General features: G+C 48.4%; 2 protein-coding genes across 10 annotated transcripts in view; both read left to right on the plus strand.

Annotated features, from left to right (window-relative positions):
- The window catches only part of SPTBN2 (spectrin beta, non-erythrocytic 2), a 38,375-nt gene extending 32,919 nt beyond the window's left edge, over positions 1–5,456 (plus strand). For all 4 annotated transcript variants that reach the window (XM_073883420.1, XM_025879283.2, XM_073883419.1 and 1 more), the window contains exons 27-37: positions 464–708; positions 801–939; positions 1,222–1,306; positions 1,590–1,786; positions 2,344–2,486; positions 2,580–2,655; positions 2,749–2,799; positions 3,027–3,247; positions 3,502–3,675; positions 4,240–4,282; positions 4,591–5,456. In XM_073883420.1, the coding sequence (XP_073739521.1) occupies positions 464–708; positions 801–939; positions 1,222–1,306; positions 1,590–1,786; positions 2,344–2,486; positions 2,580–2,655; positions 2,749–2,799; positions 3,027–3,247; positions 3,502–3,675; positions 4,240–4,282; positions 4,591–4,824 (1,608 nt within the window). In that variant the 3' untranslated portion in view covers positions 4,825–5,456. The remainder of the gene's footprint in view (positions 1–463; positions 709–800; positions 940–1,221; positions 1,307–1,589; positions 1,787–2,343; positions 2,487–2,579; positions 2,656–2,748; positions 2,800–3,026; positions 3,248–3,501; positions 3,676–4,239; positions 4,283–4,590) is intronic.
- A 6,047-nt stretch (positions 5,457–11,503) lies between these two features.
- LOC112829214 (RNA-binding protein 4B) lies at positions 11,504–22,619 on the plus strand. Of its 6 annotated transcripts, none has more exons than XR_012375456.1 (5): positions 11,863–11,980; positions 12,364–12,787; positions 18,968–19,644; positions 21,186–21,347; positions 21,934–22,619. XR_012375456.1 is itself a non-coding variant. In XM_025878678.2 (4 exons), the coding sequence occupies exons 2-3, from the start codon at positions 12,376–12,378 to the stop codon at positions 19,633–19,635; spliced, it is 1,080 nt and encodes a 359-aa protein (XP_025734463.1). In that variant the 5' UTR covers positions 11,504–11,691; positions 12,364–12,375; the 3' UTR covers positions 19,636–19,644; positions 22,015–22,619. The 6 variants fall into 6 exon arrangements, 4 of the variants coding, with proteins under 4 accessions (XP_025734463.1, XP_073739524.1, XP_073739525.1 ...); XR_012375457.1 differs by having other exon boundaries at positions 22,015–22,619; XM_025878678.2 differs by lacking the exons at positions 11,863–11,980; positions 21,186–21,347 and adding an exon at positions 11,504–11,691 and having other exon boundaries at positions 22,015–22,619.
- Positions 22,620–23,173: the final 554 nt, after the last annotated feature.

A 23,173-nucleotide genomic window follows, 5' to 3' on the forward strand; every position in this document is an offset into this window, starting at 1 on the left:
GTGGCTAGATTCTTCATATTGTACTAAAATCTGCCTCTTGGTCCCACCCAGCTTAGAGCTCTAGGCCTCCACCAAATAAGCATAGGTTCTTCCTCCCAACTGTTTAAACCCAGTCAGCCACTACCCACGTCCCTTCTTAGCTGAACTCACTCTAGCAATCCCTGAGGTCCCACGTGTCCTAGACAGGCCTCTAAAAGCTCAACTGGCCAGTGGCCCCGTTAAAGGCTTGCTCCCCCACACTCCCCAGGCCCCATGTTGAGACCCAGAAGGGCAGGGTATGACAAGGCTTATGCTGGGCACCAGCCTTCATTTTTCCCAGCACCCCCCCACCCACCCTCTGCTCTGCCTCCTGCCTCTCTGGCTGGTAAAAGGGACAGGAGGTGGAGAACAGAGACCGGGACTGGGGACACCCCAGCTCCTGAGTCCACCCAGCGCTACCTCACTCTGAGCCGGGGTCCCGCAGGTCCAGCAGGTGCAGGATGATGGCCACCGGCTCCAGAAGGCCTATGCCGGAGACAAGGCCGAGGAGATCGGCCGTCACATGCAGGCTGTGGCCGAGGCCTGGACCCAGCTTCAGGGAAGCTCTGCTGCCCGCCGTCAGCTGCTTCTGGACACCACGGACAAGTTCCGCTTCTTCAAGGCTGTCCGGGAGCTGATGCTGTGGATGGATGGGGTGAACCTGCAGATGGACGCCCAGGAGCGGCCCCGGTGAGGCCCCCGCTGCCCTGCAGCCTCCAAGGAAGACTGGTGGCCAGGAGAGGGCTGTGGGCACAGCAGTAACATGGTCTCTGTGCCCCCAGGGATGTGTCCTCTGCAGACCTGGTCATCAAGAACCACCAGGGCATCAAGGCAGAGATAGAGGCCAGGGCCGACCGCTTCTCCTCGTGCATCGACATGGGCCAGGGACTGCTTGCCCGGAGCCACTATGCAGCTGAGGAGGTGGGTGCGGGGTGGGCGCCGCCAGGCCATCCTCACGGTGGGGAGGCCTGAGTGCTGACTGCTCCTCCGGGTCTCCTTCCTTCCTCTCATTCTTCCCTCGTAGAAACCCCTCTCTTCCCTCAGTGCTGTTCAGGGATGTCCCCATTCCAACTCTCCCCCAGAACCGTCTGCCTCCTGACATCAGAAGCCACCAGTTCCCTGTGTGAGTCCTCCAGGGACCCTGGAAAGGTCCCACTGGGTGCTAACTCGCGTCTCTGCTCCCCACCCCCCTGCCCCGCCCAGATCTCAGAGAAGCTGTCTCAGCTGCAGGCACGGCGCCAGGAGACAGCTGACAAGTGGCAGGAGAAGATGGACTGGCTCCAGCTTGGTGAGCTGCGGCGGGGGCCAGGGAGCTGGCTGTGGGCACCAGGCCTCGGGAGAAGGGGCTGGGGGGGGGTCCCAGGACCTGTCGTTTCTAGAGTAGGTAAGACCAAGAGGCCTGGGCATGGAACTCAAGGTGCCCACCCTTGGCACTGCCTGGCTCTGCTCTGTGTCCCTGCTCTGGGGCCCTAGCTTCCTCCGTGTCCCTGTTCTCCGAGGTCTGTGGCTACAGTGCCCTGCTGGTGCTCTGACCTGCCATCTCCCTGTGACCCCCGCCCCAACCCCTGCAGTTTTGGAAGTGCTCGTATTTGGGAGAGACGCGGGTATGGCAGAGGCCTGGCTGTGCAGCCAAGAGCCATTGGTGCGAAGTGCTGAGCTGGGTTGCACAGTCGATGAAGTTGAGAGCCTCATCAAGCGGCACGAGGCCTTCCAGAAGTCAGCGGTGGCCTGGGAGGAGCGTTTCAGCGCGCTGGAGAAGCTCACCGCGGTGAGGGCTGCGGGACCCTAGGGATGCCCGCCCCCTCCCACTGCCCCAGGCCTGTGGTCTCTCCTGCTTGAGGGAGATGCGTCTTCTCTTCCCGCTGCGCCCAGCCTCTCCCTGATGTGAGCCAAGAGTGCCGCTTGTCACCCCAGCTTTAGGAGCCATCCGTCCTCTCCTCCACCGGCTGACGCTAGGAGACGCCATCTCCCCCGGTGCTTCTAATCCCCACCTTCTTTTGGAATTCTATTCTCTGTCCTTTCTGTTTCATCAGGCTAGAGCAGAGGCCTTTCGGCTTTCCCCAGTGCCCTGGTCCTCTTTTTTTTAAAGATTTTATTTATTAATTTGAGAGAGAGAATGAGATAGAGCGCATGAGGGGGGGAGGGTCCGAGGGAGAAGCAAACCCCCCGCCGAGCAGGGAGCCCGATGCGGGACTCGATCCCGGGACTCCAGGACCATGACCTGAGCCGAAGGCAGTCGCTTAACCAGCAGAGCCACCCAGGCGCCCCTGCCCTGGTCCTCTTAGGTGAGCCCGTCTGTGCTCTGACCCCAGAATGTTTTAACAGCTGGAGGAGCGGGAGAAGGAGCGGAAAAGAAAGAGGGAGGAGGAGGAACGGAGGAGGCGGCCCCCTGCTCCGGAGCCCCCCGCCGGTCAGCCTGAAGGGGGCCCGGTGCACAGCCAGACGGCACCTGACGCTCCCTGGGACAGGTGGGAGCCCGAGCGCCTGGGGAAGGAGGCGGCGGCGGCCGAGTCTCAGCGACGCAAGGGCTTAACATTCTGTGTCACCTCCTGCTGTTCTAGAACCCACCCCCGGCTACCGGCGTCCGCACAGCAGGCCCGCGTTAACGGAGTCTGCGCAGATGCAGAGTCCCCACAGGTGACCCCGCTGCCCTGCGCACCCCCATCGGGACCTTGCCCCCCCCCCCCCCAGCGTCCTGTGCATCCTCTTACAGCTTCTCGTCCTCCGTAGCCCCTGTTGGAACAACAGAGACCTGAGCACGGCAGCTTCGCAGAAGGACCGGTGAGTTTCTCCCGGAAGCGTGGGTGTTAGTAACCGGGAGATGAAGGGGTGCAGATGGGCGTGAGCCAGGTGGTGGTGGTGGCGCTGGGCAGAGGAGAGGGCGGGGGCCCAAAGGACACACGGGGACCAGGAAGACCAGCTCTTGGACTTCAAGCCTCATGACGTTCAGGTGCGGTGTTTCCCATCCGCTCCTTTGATGCTGACGCTGTTTTCCATTTTCCCCACAGGGGTCGGGCACCGGGGACGACGCCAGTGGGCTCCGGGGAGAGAAGCAGACCCGGACGCGGGGCCCAGCCCCTCCTATGATGCCCCAGAGCAGGTCATCCGAGTCAGCCCGGGTTGCCACTCTGCCCCCTCGAGGCCCCGAGCTCTCTGCCCAGGAACAGATGGAGGGGATGCTGTGTCGCAAACAGGAGATGGAAGCCTTCGGCAAGAAGGCTGCCAACAGGTACTGGGCCTGGCCTTCCCTGCAACCTCCTCCTCCACAGACAGGGAGGAGGTGCCCTGTAGGAGGAGGGCCCTCTGGGACAGGGGGAGGACCCAGGAGTGGGGCCTCAGGTGAGGGTTCGGGGCGGGGGGAAAGACGAGGAGCTCAAAGGTAGGAGTGGCACTGGCAGTCCTCAGACATCCGAGCTAGCCCCAGGGTTCTAGGCCCCCGCAGAGACTGGTCACCCGTGTCACCCGCACCACGGTCCCGCCCAGGTCATGGCAAAACGTGTACTGCGTCCTGCGGCGTGGGAGTCTCGGCTTTTATAAGGACGCAAAGGCAGCCAGCACGGGAGTGCCATACCACGGAGAAGTGCCTGTCAGCCTGGCCAGGGCCCAGGGCAGCGTCGCCTTTGATTATCGAAAGCGCAAACATGTCTTCAAGCTGGGGTAGGAGTGGGAGGTGCCCTGGGGATGGGGCGGCGGGGAGCTGGGGGCGATACAAAGGAAAGGGGGGCCGCAAGCTAGGAGCAGAGGGAATAGTTATAGGGCTGGGCGTTTGGGGCCAGCCATGTAGATGAGGGAAAGGTGGGGGATTCTGGTTGTATTCCACCCTAAGGGGAGCAGGGGCCCCAAGATGCAGGCCTGACTGCTGAAGATGGCAAGCAAGATAATGATGCCGGATGGGAAATCTGAAGGGAGGGTGCTGGTGCTCCCCGGCTGCCAGGGCCTCCCAGGGCCTGCCCCCGCCTGCCAGCAAGCAGCCAGAGCAGGAGGCATGGCCTGGGGTGCAGATGAGCTCACCATGATCCTCAGCAGCCGAACGGGAAGGGTTTGCTTCTGCACAGTCCCGGGAATCTGAAGAATGTGCAGGACGTGTCTGGTCTGGTGCTGAGGGCTGTAGCCGCGTGTTCCCCAGCCGGGCGTCGGCCTGCTAACCGAGCTCTTCCCCAGCTCTCATGCAGCCGTCCCACATTCTCACTCTGCCCTGACGTTTCTCTTTTCTCCCAACAGCTTACAGGATGGAAAAGAGTATTTATTCCAGGCCAAGGATGAGGTGAGCTGGCCCCTTCTCCCACGCCCCCGTCTCTCTGCGCCACTCTCAGAACATTCCAGTTGCAGCTTCCCCTTTCTTCCCTCTCCTCCCTTTTTCCTCGAGTAAGGGTCTCCTTTGCGATCAGGCCACCTGGATGTCGGTGAAAGCCGCACAAAAACCTCTTCCCCGTCTTAAAGGGGTCTTTTTCTCCAGTGAGATGAAATCGCCCTATCGCTTCTCTGCCAGCTCTCGGAGGTGCGCTGGCTGCCCGCGGGCCCAGCTTCCGGCTGCCCTGTGGCTGAGCACCCGCCCCTCTGTGCCCTGTGCAGGCAGAGATGAGCTCCTGGCTGCGGGTGGTGAGCGCCGCCATTGCCACGGCGTCCTCCGCCTCCGGAGAGCCTGAAGAGCCAGCGGTGCCCAGTGCTGCCCGAGGCATGACCCGGGCCATGACCATGCCCCCAGTGTCACCAGCTGGGGCCGAGGGGCCTGTCGTACTTCGCAGCAAGGATGGCCGAGAACGAGAGAGGGAAAAACGCTTCAGCTTCTTCAAGAAGAGCAAGTAGTTGGGGGCGGGGGGGCAAGACTCCTGGGCCAGCTTCTTCCCTCGATTCAGGAAACTGCCAGGGACCGTCAACAGGGACCACCCTCTTGTCAGGACAACTGCCTGCTGCTAGGGTCTGTTGCCAAGGTCAGCGCATCACCAGGAACTGTCTCGGAGGACAAGTCAGTGTTCCCAAGGGCAACGCTCCTCTTCCGCTATTTAATTCCAGACTGGTGGTGGGACCCAGGCGACCCCCAATTCCACTCCCACCTCCCAACGTCCTCCATCTGCCCCTGGCCCTACACCCCAACCCCGACCTGGGTGCAGAGAGCGCAGCACCCTCCACAGAGGCCATGTGGGCACGGCTGCCCCTGCCTCAGGTCATTCTCCCACTGCAGCAAGGGCATGCCCCTCAGTTCCTTGCCCCTGGGGACCAGCCAGGAACCTCTCAGAGCTGAAGCAGGACCTGGGGGCAAGACTGCCAGATGACCGAGTCAGAGACGCCGAAGTTCCCCCTTCCCATCCTAACTTACCCTCTGACTCAAGTGGCTACTCCATCTCCAGTGACACTCAGTGGCTTCCAGGTGTGAGTGGTTTGGGGGCAGCCACAGCCTTGAGTCTGGCCAAGGAGGTGATTAAACAGCTCAGCTTCTCTTTCTGCTTCCGGGTGTCTTTGCTTTCCTGACCACAAGCCTCCCTGCCTCTGGCTCTGGTCTCCTGTATGTCAGGTTTCCACTTTGCCCCCAGCCTCCCAGCCCTCAAAGAACCACATTATTTTGAGAGCCTCCCTACCCTGGTCTCATTTCCCCATGATCATGACCTCCAGTTTGCTGGGCTGACCAATGACAAGCCTCTTTTTAGACCCAAGAGGTTCACCATGGGTCAGGGTGATGGTAACCAAGCACTACTAATGTTAAAAGGCAGTGATCAACTCCTTCCCTGGTACACAACTTTCTTTACTCATGACTCTCTTGACTGTTTTCCAAAAATGAAAGACTGAATTGCCCAAGCAAGTCTCAGCCACGGCTCAGCCCGACAGTGGAGAACGGAGCACGTGGGGGTGATTACTGACCCCATCTTCCGTCTCCTCCCCAGTAGAGAGGATCAAGGGAGTTCAGACAGGGGTCAGATAAGTGGCAAGTTTCCAATCCACTGACCGATAAGATGACATCACTCTGGGAAGCCACGAGGTACATCCAAAGTGTGTAAACACACACAAACACAGAATATATTCTAGATCTGGTGAAGTATAAAAAAAAAGTAGGTAGCTTTCTACTTTGTCTCTGGCTTGGCAGTTGAAGTTTCAGGGCAACAGTATTGCCTTGGTGGTCTCCTACAGGAAAAGCTTTGTTCTTTCACTGTTACCCATAAACAAACAACCATTTCTTTTGGGGGCTCAGAGAAGATCTTTCCAGAGAAGCAGCCCTATCTGTAATTTTTTTAAATTTTAAATTCCAGTATAGTCAGCAGACAGTGTTACATTAGTTTTGGGCATACAATATAGTGATTCAACACTTCTATGCATCACCCAGTGCTCCTCAGGACAGATATACACCTTAATCCCAATTACCTATTTCACCCATCCCCCCACCCCTGCCCCTAAGCAGCCATATCTTTAGCATAATTGGCCAAGGGCCCTGGCTGAGTAGACCCCTGACCATCATCAGCCATGACTAAGGGTCAGGTGTGTGCAGGCCCGGGACTTGCACAACACAGCCCCAGAATGGTCTCCAAACATGACATCTAGTAGACCAGACAGCCCACAAAATAATTCTCCCTTTCTCTTAAGAAAAGCAGATTCAGAAGTATTCCACAGTCAACATGTTGGATAAATGTGACTGGAACAATCTGTTGGGGGACTAAATGGAATAATACATCAGCACTACAACCTTCTCTTGTTCTTCAGGTACAACTGCGCAAAGGAAGAAAAAGTCATACATTGTAGAGTGCTCAGGGAAACAGCGTTTTTCCACTGCAACGTGGCAAGCCTGGGAGTTAGGAGGGGAAGCAATAGCATGGGAAATTTTAGAAGGAAATGTACATGGGAGTGAGAAATTAATGAAGAAATGTTCATTTTAGCATGTAAAATGTGGAAATTGGGCAGCCAAGTACAGCAGTCTTACAGGATGCAGTCAGTCACTGGGAATGGAGAAGTCATGAAGATGTGCTTTGAGCATCACCTAGGTGGCAGGACATAGAAGAGAATAAACATAAGGTCAGGAAGTAAGTCTTGAGAGACACCTTCAGATATGAGTGGAAGACAAGGAAAGTTCCAGAAAGAGACCAAATGAAATGGAGCAGTGAGGGCTATGAGAAAGATTAGAGCACAAAAATACAGTACGTGCGGGTCTGAGAAACATGAACAGCTAAACATGGATTATTTGGAGAAAAACGGATTTGCCTTCTCACCAAACATGGCCTCCAAGGGCAAACTCTAGATCTGCACTGTCCAAGACAGTAGCCATGAGCCACATGTGGCTACTGAGCACCTGAAATGTGGCTAAGCCAAAGTGAAATGTCCTGTAAGTGTAAAATGCTCACCAACTTCAAAACTGAAGAGGAAAAGAAGAATTTAAAATATTTCATTAAATACTTTTTATATTGATTATATGTTGAAATATTTTAGCTTTATTGCGTTTCAAAAGTATTAAAATGAACTTCAGCTGTTTCATTTCACTTTTTAAATGTCTTTACTGGAAAATTTTAAATTACATAGATGGCTGACCGTATATTTCTGTTTGGACAGCCCTACTTTTGTTTTTCTTTTTAACATTTTATTTTTAAGTCAACTCTGCACCCAACGTGGGGCTTGAACTCATGACCCCGAGATCAAGAGTCACACGTTCCACCTACCGAGCCAGCCAGGAGCCCCAGGATGGTACCACTTTAAATTGACTACAGACCTAAGTGTAAATAGTAAAAAACATTACTGTTAATAGAGGAAAATGTAGGAGAATATATCTGTGACTTGGGGGGTGGGTAGAAAAGGACAGCTTATACAAAACTGCAAAAGCACAAACTTTAAGACAAAAATTAATTAGATTCCATAAAAAATTAAGAATTTCTGTTCAATGAAGGGCACCATGGACAAAGTTAATCATTTAGTGGAATGACAGAAAATATTTAGAGATCCATGTCTAGAATATACAAGAAAATCCTGCAAATCAACAACAAAGAGGAGATTGCAACCACTAAGAAAGTTGGGCAAAACATATGAACAGGAAATTTACAGAAGAGCAAACAAAAAAACTAAAAAGAGGAGATCCCTAAAATCATCAGTGATCAGAGAAATGCAAATTAAAACAACAGTGCTATATCAGTTTATACCTATTAGACTAGCAGAAATTAGAAAACTGGACAGTGTCCAACATTGGCAGAGTCATTGATATACAGGGTCCCTCACGTGCTGCAGGTGACAGGGTAGACTGGCACAGTTTCTCCAGAGAACAACCTGGCACTACTTAGACAAGTTAGTTCCATGTATACCCAATGACCCAGCAACCTAGCAATTCCACCCTGGGTTTATATCCCCTCAAATTCTCACAGGGATCCAATAGGGCACACATAATTACTGTAATGATGCTAATAATTGTAACCTTGTTTATAAAAGTGGGGCATTGGAGGCAACATGAGTGTCCTACACACAGGGACGGATAGGTAAAACATGGTGGTTGCACATTAGGGAGTATTACCCAGTGGTTAGATAGCACACAGCAACACAGGTGCTTAGTGAAAAAACTAAAACAATGAGCCATGCAACACAATTTACATAAACATCTACATAATTTACCCAAATGCACAATCGATGGACCTTATTTAGATCCACATTAGAAGAAACCAATTGCAAAAAGACATTTGCAACAATCTAGGGGAAATTTTAATATAAAGATTAGATAATATTAGCATAGTCCTGATCTAATTAGAGGTAGATAGTGAAGTCCTTATAGGTGAAATAACATTATGTCTGGGATTTGCTTTTTTTTCTTTTTATTAACATATAATGTATTATTTGTTTCAGGGGTACAGGTCTGTGATTCATCAGTCTTACACAATTCACAGCGCTCACCATAGCACACACCCTCCCCAATGTCCATCACCCAGCCACCCCATCCCTCCCACCCCGCTCCACTCCAGCAACCCTCAGTCTGTTTCCTGAGATTAGGAGTCTCTTATGGTTTGTCTCCCTCTCTGGTTTCATCTTTTTTCATTTTTCCCTCCCTTCCCCTATGATCCTCTGCCTTATTTCTCAAATTCCTCATATCAGTGAGATCATATGATAATTGTCTTTCTCTGATTGACTTATTTTGCTTAGCATAATACCCTCAGGTTCCATCCACATCATTGCAAATGGCAAATTTCTTTTTTTTTTTGATGGCTACATAATATTCCGTGTGTGTGTGTGTGTGTGTACCACATCTTCTTTATCCATTCATCTGTTGATGGACATCTAGGCTCTTTCCATAGTTTGGCTATTGTGGACATTGCTGCTATAAACACTGGGGTGCACGTGCCCCTTCGGATCACTACATTTGTATTTTTGGGGTAAATACCCAGTAGTGCAATTGCTGGGTCGTAGGGTAGCTCTATTTTCAACTTTCTGAGAAACCTCCATACTGTTTTCCAGAGTGGCTGCACCAGCATGTTTTTGCACCAAGAGTGTAGGAGGGTTCTCCTTTCTCTGCATAGGATTTGCTTTTAAAAACTCCAGTCCAAAAACAAAGTACAGGGATGCCTGGGTGGCTCAGTCGGTTAAGCGCCTGCCTTCGGCTCAGGTCATGATCTCAAGGTCCTGGGATGGAGTCCTGCATCAGGCTCCTTGCTCAGTAAGGAGTCTGCTTCTCCCTCTGCCTGCTGCTCCCCCTGTTTGTGTTCTCTCTCTCTCTCTCTCTGACAAATAAATAAATCTTAAAAAAAAAAAAAAAAGTACAGGGGATAGATAAAGTCAGCAGAATGTTGATAACTGTCAAAGCTGGGTCAAGAAACGGTCCAAAAGAGTTCATCATAATATCCTCTATCTGTGCCTTTTTGAAAATGTCCACAACAAAACATTTTTTAAAATGGATAAAGCAAATGCTCACTGAAAAGACATGTCTGGCAAGAACACAAACAAAATAATACACATTAAACTCACTAGAATGGTTGCCTATGAGGGAAGGGGAAGTGAGATAAAAGGGAATAAAGAGTAGGGAAATGGAGGGAGATGGAACGGTGCAGTCAGAGCTATGAGAAGGAACAGCATAAAAACGGGAGAAAAGGATGGTGAATGAAATGAAAACCTTAGAAGGGTGAAAACTTAGAACATTAGTTTTGGTGACCTCAGAAAATTTGGGGAATTGGGAGAGGGGGACAGAACCCAAAACACAGCGTACGAAGGTGGGTAATAGCAGGTTCAGACTCTCCATTTGCACAGCAGCCTGGCCTGGAACACAGGGAAGGGACCCAAGATAGAAAACATTAATAGTGAAGATGAGTGGAAGCTATTTCAGAAACGGGTGAGGAGGTCCCCAAACATGCTTAAAAAGTCTGAATGTAGAGAGAAACAGGAAATGACCAAGAGGAGGAGGGAAGGGGAGAGGTAGATAGAATTAGCTGGGAGAAATCATGAGTTGTATTAAAATTGGAAGGACAGTGCCTCTTCTGAAAGAGCCGGCTGGGAAACAAAAAGAATTCAGTGAAAGAAACATATCAAAGTCGCTGGGGAGGAGGAGAGAAGCCTGGGGAATTTGTGCCTGATGGTATCAGAAAAGCTTCTATGGAGCCACCACAATGAAGAATGGTGACTGACAACCACCGTAGCGTGCTGCACTCAGAGATAAGCTGGATCCATCAATCTCTCCAAACGTCTATTCTTTGTTCAAGAGTGACAGTGAGTAATCCACCGAATAGCTTCTCTTTTACCACCAGGAGGCGCCCTTGCACCACAGCTGAATTTTGAACGCTGGAAAGTGCCCGGAGTCCCAGCTGCCTAGACCTCCAGCAGCTCGTGTGGACTTGGAGACCCTTTCTCACCCCTGTCCCTCCGCCCTGCCCCAAACAAGGAACTTCTCTGGGCCTCTGCACCAAGTATCCCTTTGGTGTATTCACCACGGACCAGGAACTGTGAAGGACACACAATTAGAGCCAATACTGTAATTAGAGAAAAACAGCCCACATACACGCATGAGCAAACAAAATGTGACCGATAAATGTAGGCTGGATACAATGCCTCTTAGAGCTATCCCAGCTCTGCCATCTTTGGTTCTGTTTCCTCGCCAGTGAATAAGATGCTTGCAATGAAAAATATTAAGTTATATTTAAAGCTCTACAAAAATTGACTACGTTTGCTTAAAATGTGGCTCTTCCGTGTCTCTAACATGTTGACCCAAGCTACCAAAGTGGCTGACCAGCCCGCTAAGGAAGCCCCCGTTTAGAGGACCCAGTGAGGTAACCCTTTGTCATCAGCTACCTACCCCCACCCCCGCCCCAACTGGCCCAATAGCACGACCCATTGTGATGGTTAGCGACTCCCCGGACTTCTGATTACACCCAGGTAGTGGTTGCGTCCGGAGCCCTTCTGACGCTTGAGCGCCGAACCCCCGCTTCCAGGGTGCTGATTGGCTAGCCGGGGCTGGGGGCGGGCTGACCTTCGCTCTGCAGCGTCGTCACCAGCTGGCCCCGCCCCCGTGTCGGGGCGACTGGGAGCCTAGCCTGGGGCAGCCATTTGTATGCGGCCGCGGGATTGGTCGCCCGGCTCCCGCGAGGGGGAGGGGAAGGAGGCAGCGCGCACTCGCGCGTGCGTGAGCTGGCGCGCGAGAAAGGGCCCGGTCGCGCCGAGGCTCGAGCGGCCGTCGCCATTTTGTAGGGTTCTCTCTGACGCGGGAGCCGCCGCCACCGCCGCCGCCACCCGGAGGTGCGAGGGGGTTTTGTGGGTGTGTGGGGAGCCTGAGGGCGGGCCGGGCTGCGCCTCTGGCGGAGGGGACCAGCCCATGGTTTGGGTTTCTCTTGCTGCGGGAAGTCCGGGGAAGACAACGGGAGGAGGCGGGGCCGGGTCTCCGGAGGGGGCGGGGCAGGGGTCGGGTCGAGTCTTTGTTGGGTCGAAAGAGCTGAAGGTTAGGTCGCTGGGGGGGGTCCCGGATTGGGGCCAAGGAAGCCTCTTTATTCTTCGAGTATCTTTGACGGTAATACTGCACGAAGGAGAGGTACACCGATTTCCCTCCAAAACCTCGTTACCAGGGACACTCGAGATATATGCTTCTTGCCCCCTTGAGTTCTTCTCTTTCCTGCCCCCCCAAAAGAGTATTTTAAGACATAAAACAGCCAACCCTGTTACTTAAATGCGCCTCATTTCACGAACATGATAGACGGTGCAATGCATGCTGACCCCGACCTCCTGTTGGGGTGTCACACGCATCTCACACACTTACGTACAAACCTTTTCTATTAAGAAAATGATAAACGTTTATGTGAGGGTCTTGAATCTTGAAGGTGCCAAGAACTTCTTTGGAGGATTAAACCAAATGCAATGCACTGAAATTTCCCACTCCACCCCTAACTTTTGGAAATCTTATTTCTTCCCTCCCAGGCTCTTGTCAGGATGGTGAAGCTGTTCATTGGAAACCTGCCCCGGGAGGCCACAGAGCAGGAGATCCGCTCACTCTTTGAGCAGTATGGGAAGGTGCTGGAATGTGACATCATTAAGAACTACGGCTTTGTGCACATAGAGGACAAGACGGCGGCTGAGGATGCCATACGCAACCTGCACCACTACAAGCTGCACGGGGTGAACATCAACGTGGAAGCCAGCAAGAATAAGAGCAAAGCCTCAACCAAGTTACATGTGGGCAACATCAGTCCTACTTGTACCAACCAGGAGCTTCGGGCCAAGTTTGAGGAGTATGGTCCAGTCATCGAATGTGACATCGTGAAAGATTATGCCTTCGTACACATGGAGCGGGCAGAGGATGCAGTGGAGGCCATCAGGGGCCTTGACAACACAGAGTTTCAAGGTGAACTGCTCTGGGGTCTGGGTGGCAGAACTGAGTAGTGGAGTCTAGGTCAAGACAGAGACAAGAACACAGGACCAGGCGGCTGGCAGGGTGATGTCTTCCATTCTATTTTAGCTGGATATAATAACAACTGTGTAGAGTCACAAACTGGGTTACTTTATCACACAGTCTTCATTTGAGTGCTGTTGGAAGTTAATATGCCTTGGCAAATGAGTACGTCATGGGAGGAGGGAGGAGAAAAGTCTGTGCATTACCTTTTTTTTTTTTTTTTTTAAGATTTTTTTTTTTTAGGGTCACCTGAGTGGCTCAGTTGGTTAAGCAACTGCCTTCGGCTCAGGTCATGATCCTGGAGTCCCGGGATCGAGTCCCGCATCAGGCTCCCTGCTCGGCGAGGGGCCTGCTTCTCCCTCTAACCCTCCCCGCTCTCATGTACTCTCTCTCTCATTCTCACTCTCTCAAAATAAATCTTAAAAAAAAAAAAAGATTTTATTTATTGATTCATGAGAGAGAGAGGCAGAGGGAGAAGCAGGCTCCCCGCTGAGCAGGGAGCCCAACGCGGGACTCGATCCCAGGATCCTGGGATCGTGACCCCAGCCAAAGGCAGTCGCTTAAACCATCTGAGCCCCCAGGCGCCCCCTGCTTCTTTTGTTATGATCAGAAAGCTTTATATTTGAGTTTAAATGCTTAGGGTTTATACTCTTTACGGCCTGGGGTGATAGGTTGTTGTGGGAAAGAAGAACAGAGACATCTAGAGGGATCCCTATATTATAATTCTGGATGATGAAGCTGGATTTGGGGAAGTATCTTTTGAGTGCTCAAATGTGTTCAGTCTGTCAACTGCACAAGCAGGGCCCAAACCCATGCCACTGGACTATTCTCTTCCACTGACTATTATTTAACCCTAATGGGAAAAAACATTTTTTTTTAAATAGTAGGTTGAATGAAACGTTGGTCCTGTTCTGAAAGGTTCCAATAAGGGTGTCATGGAGCATACTGTATAATTTTACCAGTTATAAAGCTACATAGGTTATCATTAATACCCCAAGGTTGTCTGAAGACTGCAACTGTGCTAATATGGTAGCCCCTAGGCACATGTGGCTATTAAATAAAATTTAAATTTCAGTTTTTCAGTTGTACTGTACACATTTGAAGCACTCAGAAGTCACATGAGGCTATCCGTGACTGTACTAGTGTAAATAGCTTGTTGACAGTGTCATCTTGAGCCACACATTTACAGCCACTTAACATCATTTTTTCTGAGTGCCACTAAAAGGTTTGTTGAAAAGGACTTAAGTGTCTTCTGCTAAACCTAGAAAACAGTGAGAAAAGAAATGGCAGAAGAGGAAAAGTTGACCAGAAAAGGGTAAGAAAGTTTGCAAATAGTGTAGATTGCAAATACTGCGTCAGATCTCTCTGGGCTCAGCCAGTGGTGTCCTGCTCCTCTCTAAAGCAGAGGGCAAAAGTCATAGATAACTTGCTACCATTAACGAGTTGTGTGACTTTGGACAAGTGTTTTTAATCTGTGCTTCATTTTCCCTACTTATAAAATAGAATTAGTGATCCCTGCAGTACCTCCCTCACATGATGGTAGTGAGGCTAGAATGAGGTAATAGATGTGAAAGTGTATTGACGGCAAACACTATATGATGAAAGGTGAGTGTTGTTTGCAACGAGTGTGTTTCCATTATGGTTAGAAGCTTATTTAAAATGTGATAGTTCACTTTCCTCACTTACCTATCTTATTTATATTTTTCTTTTATTAATTTGGAAAGCTGTTGCACTTCAGACAGCTTTAAGAATATTCTTAATTATATTTCACTTGATGGAGATGGGATCATAAATGGACAGTGTGGGGGAAAAATAGGGGTTCTCTCTTGACAGGTAACAAAATGTAAAGAGAATGCAATTTAAGTCGGGTCCAAACTCTGCAAAGATGTTCTAGTAATGTAATACGCGTCCTTATTTTTTTAATATACAATTGAATAAAAGGATAAGGGGAAAAGTATGCATACAGAAGTCAATTAGTTGGGAGGGAGTTGGCTTGGGAAGAGTGTGTTTTAATAAAGCAGGTTTATTCTAGGAAGTGAATGTTTGAAAAACATCATTGGAAAAGAAGAATCCTTTATTTGGCTTTGATGTTCTTAGCCTGTCCACTCTGGAGAAAGCACTTACTCTGAGTTATACATACAGACATTTTTTATAACCAGCTCTGTTTTGTTTTTTAATTAAAAATAAGTATTTATTTATTTATTTGACAGGGAGAGCACAAGCAGGGGGAGTGGCAGGCAGAGGGAGAAGCAGGCTCCCTGCACAGCAGGGAGCCCAATGCGGGACTCCCATCCCAGGACCCCGGGATCATAACCTGAGCTGATGGCAGACGCTTAACGAACTGAGCCATGCAGGCACCCCACCAGCTCTGTTTTTTTCCAGATGACCAGAGAAAGTTTAGCATGGGATAATACGTTGCAGTTTTACAGAAAATATAATCCAGATACCAGATTGTCACATTTGTCTATAAAGCCTTTTTAGTCAGCTCGTAATGAAGGTGGCCTCTTAAGAGTGCCATTTTGAGGGCACCTGGGTGGCTCAGTCGGTTAAGCTGGACATGGAGCCCAACATGGGGCTTGAACTCACAACCCTAAGGTCAAACTTGAGCTGAGATCAAGAGTAGGACACAAGGGACGCCTGGGTGGCTTAGCTGGTTGAGCATCTGCTTTCAGCTCGGGTCATGATCCCAGGGTCCTGGGATCGAGCCCTGCATCGGGCTCCTTGCTCAGCGGGAAGTCTGCTGCCCCTTCTCCATCTGCCTGCCGCTCTGCCTGCTTGTGCGTTCTCTGTGTCAAATAAATAAATAAAATCTTAAAAAAAAAATGCCACTTTGAACATCTTTTGAACCTTTACCAATAGTTGCTATTTAGGCTTCTGCATTTATGACTTATAAAAGGAAGCAGCAGAACCTGAGTTAACCTGGGTCTTTCAAGACCTGTTTCCTCTCCACAAGCAGCAGTGAACTGAACCACTGTTGAGGTGGCAGCTTGCATTGGAAGACACTAAATAAAAAAGCTGTTCCCAAGTGACAGTTCAAGCAACTGAATTGGGAATGATGTATAAGAGGTTAGGTGTCTTGTTTATCCCCAAATGTAAACAAGCACTAAACTGGAGTGCTGTTGTGGATCAGCTACACCCCCAGTCTTCTCCGGCTCCTGGCACATGATAGCTGCTCAGCACTTAGGACCCCAGGTTGCCCATCTCTCAGCATTTTAATAATCTTTTCTGTTCCAGCTTTCAAAAGAAAACACTTCTATTAGGCTGGCTTTCTGGGAAATGTCGGCAGCATATTTCACTAACTTTTGGAGTTCTCAGAAGATCTTTAAAAACTTTTGGCCCCTCCAAGTGTAGCAGAGTGGCAGAATTTAATCTTTAAATTTTCTTTGCCCTGGTTCCTTAAGGTAATAAATAGAAGCACAGTATTTTTTAATTGTAAGAACTAAATTAAAAACCTAGTTACAGGGGTGCCTGGGTGGCTCAGTCGTTAAGCATCTGCTTTCGGCGCAGGTCATGATCCCGGGGTCCTGGGATCAAGCCCCGCATCGGGCTCCCTGCTCCACGGAGAGCCTGCTTCTCCCTCTCCCACTCCCCCTGCTTGTGTTCCCTTTCTCGCTGTGTCTCTCTCTGTCAAATAAATAAAATCTTTAAAAAAAAAAAAAGCCTAGTTACCACCTTTGGAAAGACTAGGAAAAAAACAACTATCACTTCTATTACAGATTTTTTTAGTTCTAGTTAAAAATTTTTTTATTTTTATTTATTCATTTGAGACACAGATATACAGAGAGAGAGAGAGAGCATGAGCAGGGGTAGAGGCAGAGGGAAAGGGAGAAGCAGGCTCCCCGCTGAGCCAGGAGCCCGATATGGGGCTCGATCCCAGGACCCTGGGATCATGACCTGAGCCGAAGGCAGACGCTTAACCATCTGAGCCACCCGGGCGCCCCTAAAAAAAATTTTTTTTACCTGAATCCTTTTCACAGCTGCTACAGAGGTAGATTATAAACACAGATGTTTATAAACTTAGGAGTTCTGTCAATACAGGAATGAAGATTGGATGTAGTAACAAATATCAAGGAAAAATCACTGGGTTTTGTTTCTCAAAAAAAAAAAATCCAATAACAGGGCCAGAATCTATAAAAGTAAAAAGCAAATTGAAATTTAAAAAAAAATTTTTTTTAAGATTTTATTTATTTGGCAGAGCACAAGTAGGCAGAGCAGCAGGGAGAGGGAGAAAGCAGGCTCCCCAACCAGCAGGGAGCCCAATGTGGGGCTCGATCCCAGGACCCTGGGATCATGACCTGAGCTGAAGACAGCCGCTTAACGACTGAGCCACCCAGGCACCCTTGAATTTTTTTTTTTTAATGTACTTCTAGGTCTCTGAATTGGCTGCTTTTTAGATTGGCGTGGTTACTCCGACTTCAGAATGGGAACAGCTTGTGTCTATCACACAGGTTAATGTCACCATTCATGTGTGAAAACCAAGTAACTTTTAGTCTTCCAGTCTAAATCATAGGGAACTTTACATTGGGGATATAAATTGGAGCAAAAAAATCTGTGTTTCTGTTCTAAGCATAGTTAGCATGTGGCCCTAAGAATTAGAATGGGAGTATTTAAATCTCTGAAAACAATGGTGGCTAAATGCTCCATTCAGAGAATTACTGTCATTTGGTATCTGTCGGCTGTCAGTGGTGATGGTGGATGCTGCGTCTCTGCTAGCAGCTAGAAGTAAAAACCTGAGCACTTTTGTTTCTGCTAAAGAAGGGGTTTTAAGTTGGAGGTGGCAACTACTTGCAACTGGGGTGGTAGGAATCTTAGACATTGGGCAGAACTGCGTGTGGCTAAAGCGACACTGCTGCACTAACCCGCTCCCCTCTCAGGGTCAGTGCATGGCGCTGTTCTGGCTGCCGTCCTGAGTCGGGCTGTTTCCAACAGGATGGTGGAGCACGAGGCCTCCTATCGCATAGCTGCATCCAGAACAAGGTCTGTTAAAGAGAGAGCAACTTGCTGATCGTGGAGGGGGGATTTGTTCTGAGCAGCCCTTAAGAAGTGACATAAAGCCCCTGTTCTCTGCATCTGTAGTGGCTGCCTTTTGGCTGCAATTTGAGAAATACTGACTTGATCTCCAAAGTCTTAGGCAGTTTGGGACTAAATGCTGCCAACAGTATTCCTCAAACTGCTCTTCAAGACCTTGGATGCTTTCATCAGCAAAGATTGCTTCTTCTCTTAGCTGTTCGTAGTGCTCGCCATTTCCTGGAAGAATGGATGTTGCTCGTTTGTATGGGTGCCCAAAGGTTTTTAGGCAAATGCTGCATTTTTCTAACAAGTAGATAATCGCCTATGAAGAACTGTAAGCTACGTGGCAGGATGAAGTGCTGAATTACATGGGAACACACGGTCCCTAAGAAACCAGTACTGCTTCAGTATCTTTCGAATTCTTGCTGTTGAGAGACCTTGGTCAAGTTTTCTTTTCCGCAGTAGGCATGGATTCACCCTTGCTGAAAAACATGGGGGTGGGGTTGAAATCTGAAGGGTCGCATAACTCCTAGAGGTACTGAGGTGAAGCTGATGATGAGCCCAGGTGTGGTTTGTGTATCCAGCATAGCCTCCTGGTGACACCTGCAAAAATGCCTGGAGGAAACGAGATGGAGCGAAAATTGCCGTGGTTTTTAAGCTACAGTAAATGCTGAGGCCTTATATTGCCCTGAGTAAATTAGTGAGAGGTTGGTAAGATGCTTTTCAAATCTGGCATAACTGAGGTTTTGTTGGCTATTTGATTTGGAAGAATTGGCAGGTCTTGAATCGTTACAGGTATAATCAAGTCTTAGCAGTGGTAAGTGGAACATTTTTCAGTTTCTGTGTTGGGGGCCAAGGGAAAGGAAGGGAAAGTTGCAGACACAGAAGTAGGGAATCCGGCTACTTGATGTAAGTAGAAAGTATTGACTGGTCTCTGAGGACTCACATTTTCTAGCTCTCATCTGTATTAAAACTTCACTTCTTTTGGAGGGGATTGCTGAAAAAGGGTTGTAGGAGCGTGTGTATGTATGTGTGTCTTAGGCCTAGTTTACTTTCATTTGGGTGAGGATTGAAGAATGTCGGTGAGTTATAATAACGTCTTCTTACATCTATTCCCTCAAGGCAAACGAATGCACGTACAGTTGTCCACCAGCCGGCTTCGGACTGCCCCTGGGATGGGAGACCAGAGTGGCTGCTATCGGTGTGGGAAAGAGGGGCACTGGTCCAAAGAGTGTCCAGTAGATCGTACAGGTCGTGTGGCGGACTTTACCGAGCAGTACAATGAACAGTATGGAGCGGTGCGCACGCCTTACACCATGGGCTACGGGGAATCCATGTATTACAACGATGCATACGGAGCGCTCGACTACTATAAGCGTTACCGGGTCCGCTCTTACGAGGCAGTGGCGGCGGCGGCGGCGGCTTCTGCATACAACTACGCGGAGCAGACCATGTCCCATCTGCCTCAAGTCCAGAGCACAGCTGTGACCAGTCACCTCAACTCCACTTCTGTTGATCCCTACGACAGACACCTGTTGCCGAACTCAGGTGCTGCTGCCACCTCGGCTGCTATGGCCGCGGCCGCTGCCAACACTTCCTCCTATTACGGAAGGGACAGGAGCCCCCTGCGTCGAGCCACAGCTGTGCTCCCCACAGTTGGAGAGGGCTACGGTTATGGGCCAGAGAGTGAGCTGTCTCAGGCTTCAGCAGCTGCACGGAATTCTCTGTATGACATGGCCCGGTATGAGCGGGAGCAGTATGTGGACCGAGCGCGGTACTCAGCCTTTTAAAAACTGGAGGTGAGAGTGGGGCCGGTGTGGTTAAGAGGATGTAGTTTCCTTGAAAGGGATCTGTGCTGCATAGAGGAGGCTAAAGCCACCTGTTTGTTTGCTGTCAGGACAGTAACCAAGAGAGAGAAATTTATGTATTAGTCTTAGGCCAGAGGTTCATTTGGCCTGTTGAGGTTTTTCAGTGTATGACTCCAACCAACTTGTTTCCTTCGGAGAGAACAACAGCAAACTCAGAATATTATTTAATCAAGTGTAAGCAATCTGGGTTACAGAAACATAGTTAAAAGAACATTTGTTGAGTGCCCTTTTTGTACTTTATGTCATTTAATCTACACAAAAAGCCTCTAAGATATTTTCTCTTCTACAGAGAAGGGAACGAAGGCTCAGAGAGATTAAGTACTTTGCCTAAAGTCATCTGATAATTGAGAGGTAGTCAGAATTCAAACTCAAAACCCCACTCTCTTCCCACTAGAAAAATCATTGTGTAAGCAGAAGAGTACACGTTAAGGAGTTAGTAATGAATGTCACAGTGAGAATTTTAACTACAAGTTTAGACTTCTCACTTGCTAGTAGAACTACTCCTTAGGTCATTAGTTTTTATCAGAGGAAACTCTTCTAATATCCTAATCCTAAATCTGTAAGCCAGATAAAGTCCTTTAAGCTTTAGGTGTTTAGTTCTAAGGCCCTTGAAAACAGTGTTTTGGTGCCACTTCCCATGGAGTCCTTTCCTTATTAATAATCCAGAGCACCTTATTCTGCATGAGCACTTGAAGCCATATATCTGCATGGCCTGTTACTGTCATTTAGAGCCCCAGCACTTCTCATTTTTTCCAGCAATTTTTGTTTTGGTTTTTGTTCAAGAGGAACACATAAGGGACTAGATAAAACAGGTAATTTCTGAGTGTGTATAAAATCCCACTGGTGATGACCCCGGAGAATTTAATTTTTCCTACTTCAGAAAATGTATACCAAAGATGTTGGAATGGCAAGAATAATTAGTAGGATTATCTAGATAAATTTCATCTGAGTGGAAATGGCATCATGACAACTTTCTGTTCTCATGGTTTTTCCTTGTACCTTGAAATTGAGCATCACTTGAATAGGAGGTGTACTCAAGTTAAATGGGAGTTTCCACACTTCCTAACTTATCCCTTTGGTATATATGTGTAGAAGAAGAAAAAGCAATAGGAATTTGTCCTTTTATGTAGTGGGAAGCAAATAATGGTTTGAACCTGTGATAAATTATATCCTATATGACCATGACAAGACTGGGATCTGTCTTCATGTGCATACATACTCTTACAGCTTGTGTAGTTTGCCTTAATTTTTACTTTTAATGCAGCTGGATCTGCCACGAAGTGGGATATTTCTCGTGGTATCATCTACCAGATAACTTCTGTTTTCCTCGAATGTGTTTTATAGTTAAATTAGTTTATTGTAGTCTTTAGAAGGGTATAGCTAAAGTATTTTAAAGTGAATTTTGACTGCAAGCAGTGGTTGTTCAACTAACCTCTTTTTAGTGATGACTTTTAAAGAAACTTACCTTCCAGGTGTGAACCTCAAATGGACTGAATAACCCTGAGTTGGTTGCAGTCCCAGGAGCCTGATGTTAATGAGGCTGCCAGGATGAAATACTCCAGAACTGTTGGGGATCTGAATTTGGGTCTCACCCTAGCAGAACTGATTCAAGAACGTCACAACTTTTGAAGTCGGTTGGTACAGATCAAGACCAAGATTTGGCCCTTTGTCTGTAATAAGTAGAGGAACTTGGTGTGAGTTAACTTTTTTCCCCCAGCCATTGGTGTCTGGAGTTCCCATCATCAATGGAAGAATTAGAGAATTTTAGGATTTCTTCTTTTGATTTGGTAAGGGAGATTTGACCAAGTAGGGGAACTACTGGAGTTATGGCTCTAAATCTGTGACAGTATGACATATAGGTATGTCGGAGGGTGAATGAACTGTTCCTTGATACCCTTTGTGATTGTCATTTCTGAAAACTTGTTTACTATGAAAGAATAAAATGAAACAAATGTAGAGTAGTACAATTGGCCATATTTGAGATCTTGACATCTACTTTTTCTGGACATAAAAACTAAATTATGGTTTTTGATAGTATCTTTCTATGCCCTTTGTTGCAGTGACAGTAGCCTTTTATCACCAACACAGCAGTCTTCCAGATAGATTGCTTATTCTATATATAGCTATAAGTAGACTCCTTGGTAATTACACAGGATGTAAGTTTGATCCAGTCTGACTTGGTTTTGTTTTGTTCTTTGTTCTTTTCCCCCTGGAATACAGGACGGGACCAGGGCCCTTGTACTCGGAGCCAAGCTGCTCTCCAGGCATTGTGTAAGCCTCTTGTGTTGTGCTCTCTTTCAGGTAGGATAATTGCGGACTGAACCCTCGGGCTGCGGTCATATATGAGAACTTGCTCCGCGCGGTCCCCTTTGCCGGGATGTTTCCATTGCTTCATGTTTCAGTAAACAAAGGAGTTTGTGACCAACTATGTTTTCTTTCTTAATTTAATTCTTCTAAGTTGACTTTTCTTTCCTCCTGATACTAGTCTCTGTAGCCTTTCACTCTATTCCTTATATTCTCAGCCTCTGAGCAGCCCTAGGTAAGGATTATGCTGGCATCCCCTTTTTCCTGTACAGGGGAACCCCTCATCTTGCTTTCCTTAGGAGTTGAACCCTTCTCCCTGTCTACCTGCAACATCTCCTTTCCCTTTAAAATGACCATGTAGTGGCAAGCGACCTTTTACTCTTCTCTGTTAGCTCTGGACTCTAACATTGAAGCTAATCTTTTGAAACTGCTAGGACCATTGGGGTTTTGGGGGTGGGGTTGTTGTTTTGTTTGTTTGTTTTGTTTTTTTATGTCTGACCTGTGATCGTGGTACAGCATTAGCTGAAATTTAGCCTTGTTTTACTCCACTCCTCCCATTTTTTTTTTTAATATTTTGACAAATAAACGTTTCTAACACTTAAGTACCTTTTTGTGTTGATTGTTATTTACCACCAGTATCTTCTGGTTCATTCTTAGTTGTGCTGAAACTCTAAAATTTGAATGAGTAGATGCCGGGAATTTAGTTGTAGAAGGAAGGATTCAGGGAGGTCTAAGTAATAGGCCTCAACAATGGGTAGAGAAAAGTTATCCAGCATCTTGAGACACTGGTAAGTATGCTACTGCTCATGGGCAGGGTCCTTCTTTCTAAATAACCAGAGCTCGGACACCTGGGTGGCTCAGTCGGTTAAGCATCTGCCTTCGGTTCAGGTCATGATCCCAGGATCCTGGGATCAAGTCCCGCATCGGGCTCGTGCTCAGCAGGGAGTCTGCTTCTCCCTCTGCCTGCCACTCCCCCTGCTTGTGCTCTCAGTCTCTCTCTCTGACAAATAAAATCTTTAAATAAATAAATAATAACCAGAGCTACTCCTTCCACTTTTCAGGCTAGCAAACCCAGGTTAGAACCCCTAGTATCAGGAAAAAGTCAAGCCAGAATATTACCAAGGACCTATCAGGTTGACTCAATTTGACTTCATAG

The sequence above is a fragment of the Callorhinus ursinus genome, unplaced genomic scaffold, assembly GCF_003265705.2.
Source record: "Callorhinus ursinus isolate GAN/ISIS: 27379988/994484 unplaced genomic scaffold, GSC_fseal_2.0 scaffold51, whole genome shotgun sequence".
Lineage (NCBI taxonomy): Eukaryota > Metazoa > Chordata > Mammalia > Carnivora > Otariidae > Callorhinus > Callorhinus ursinus.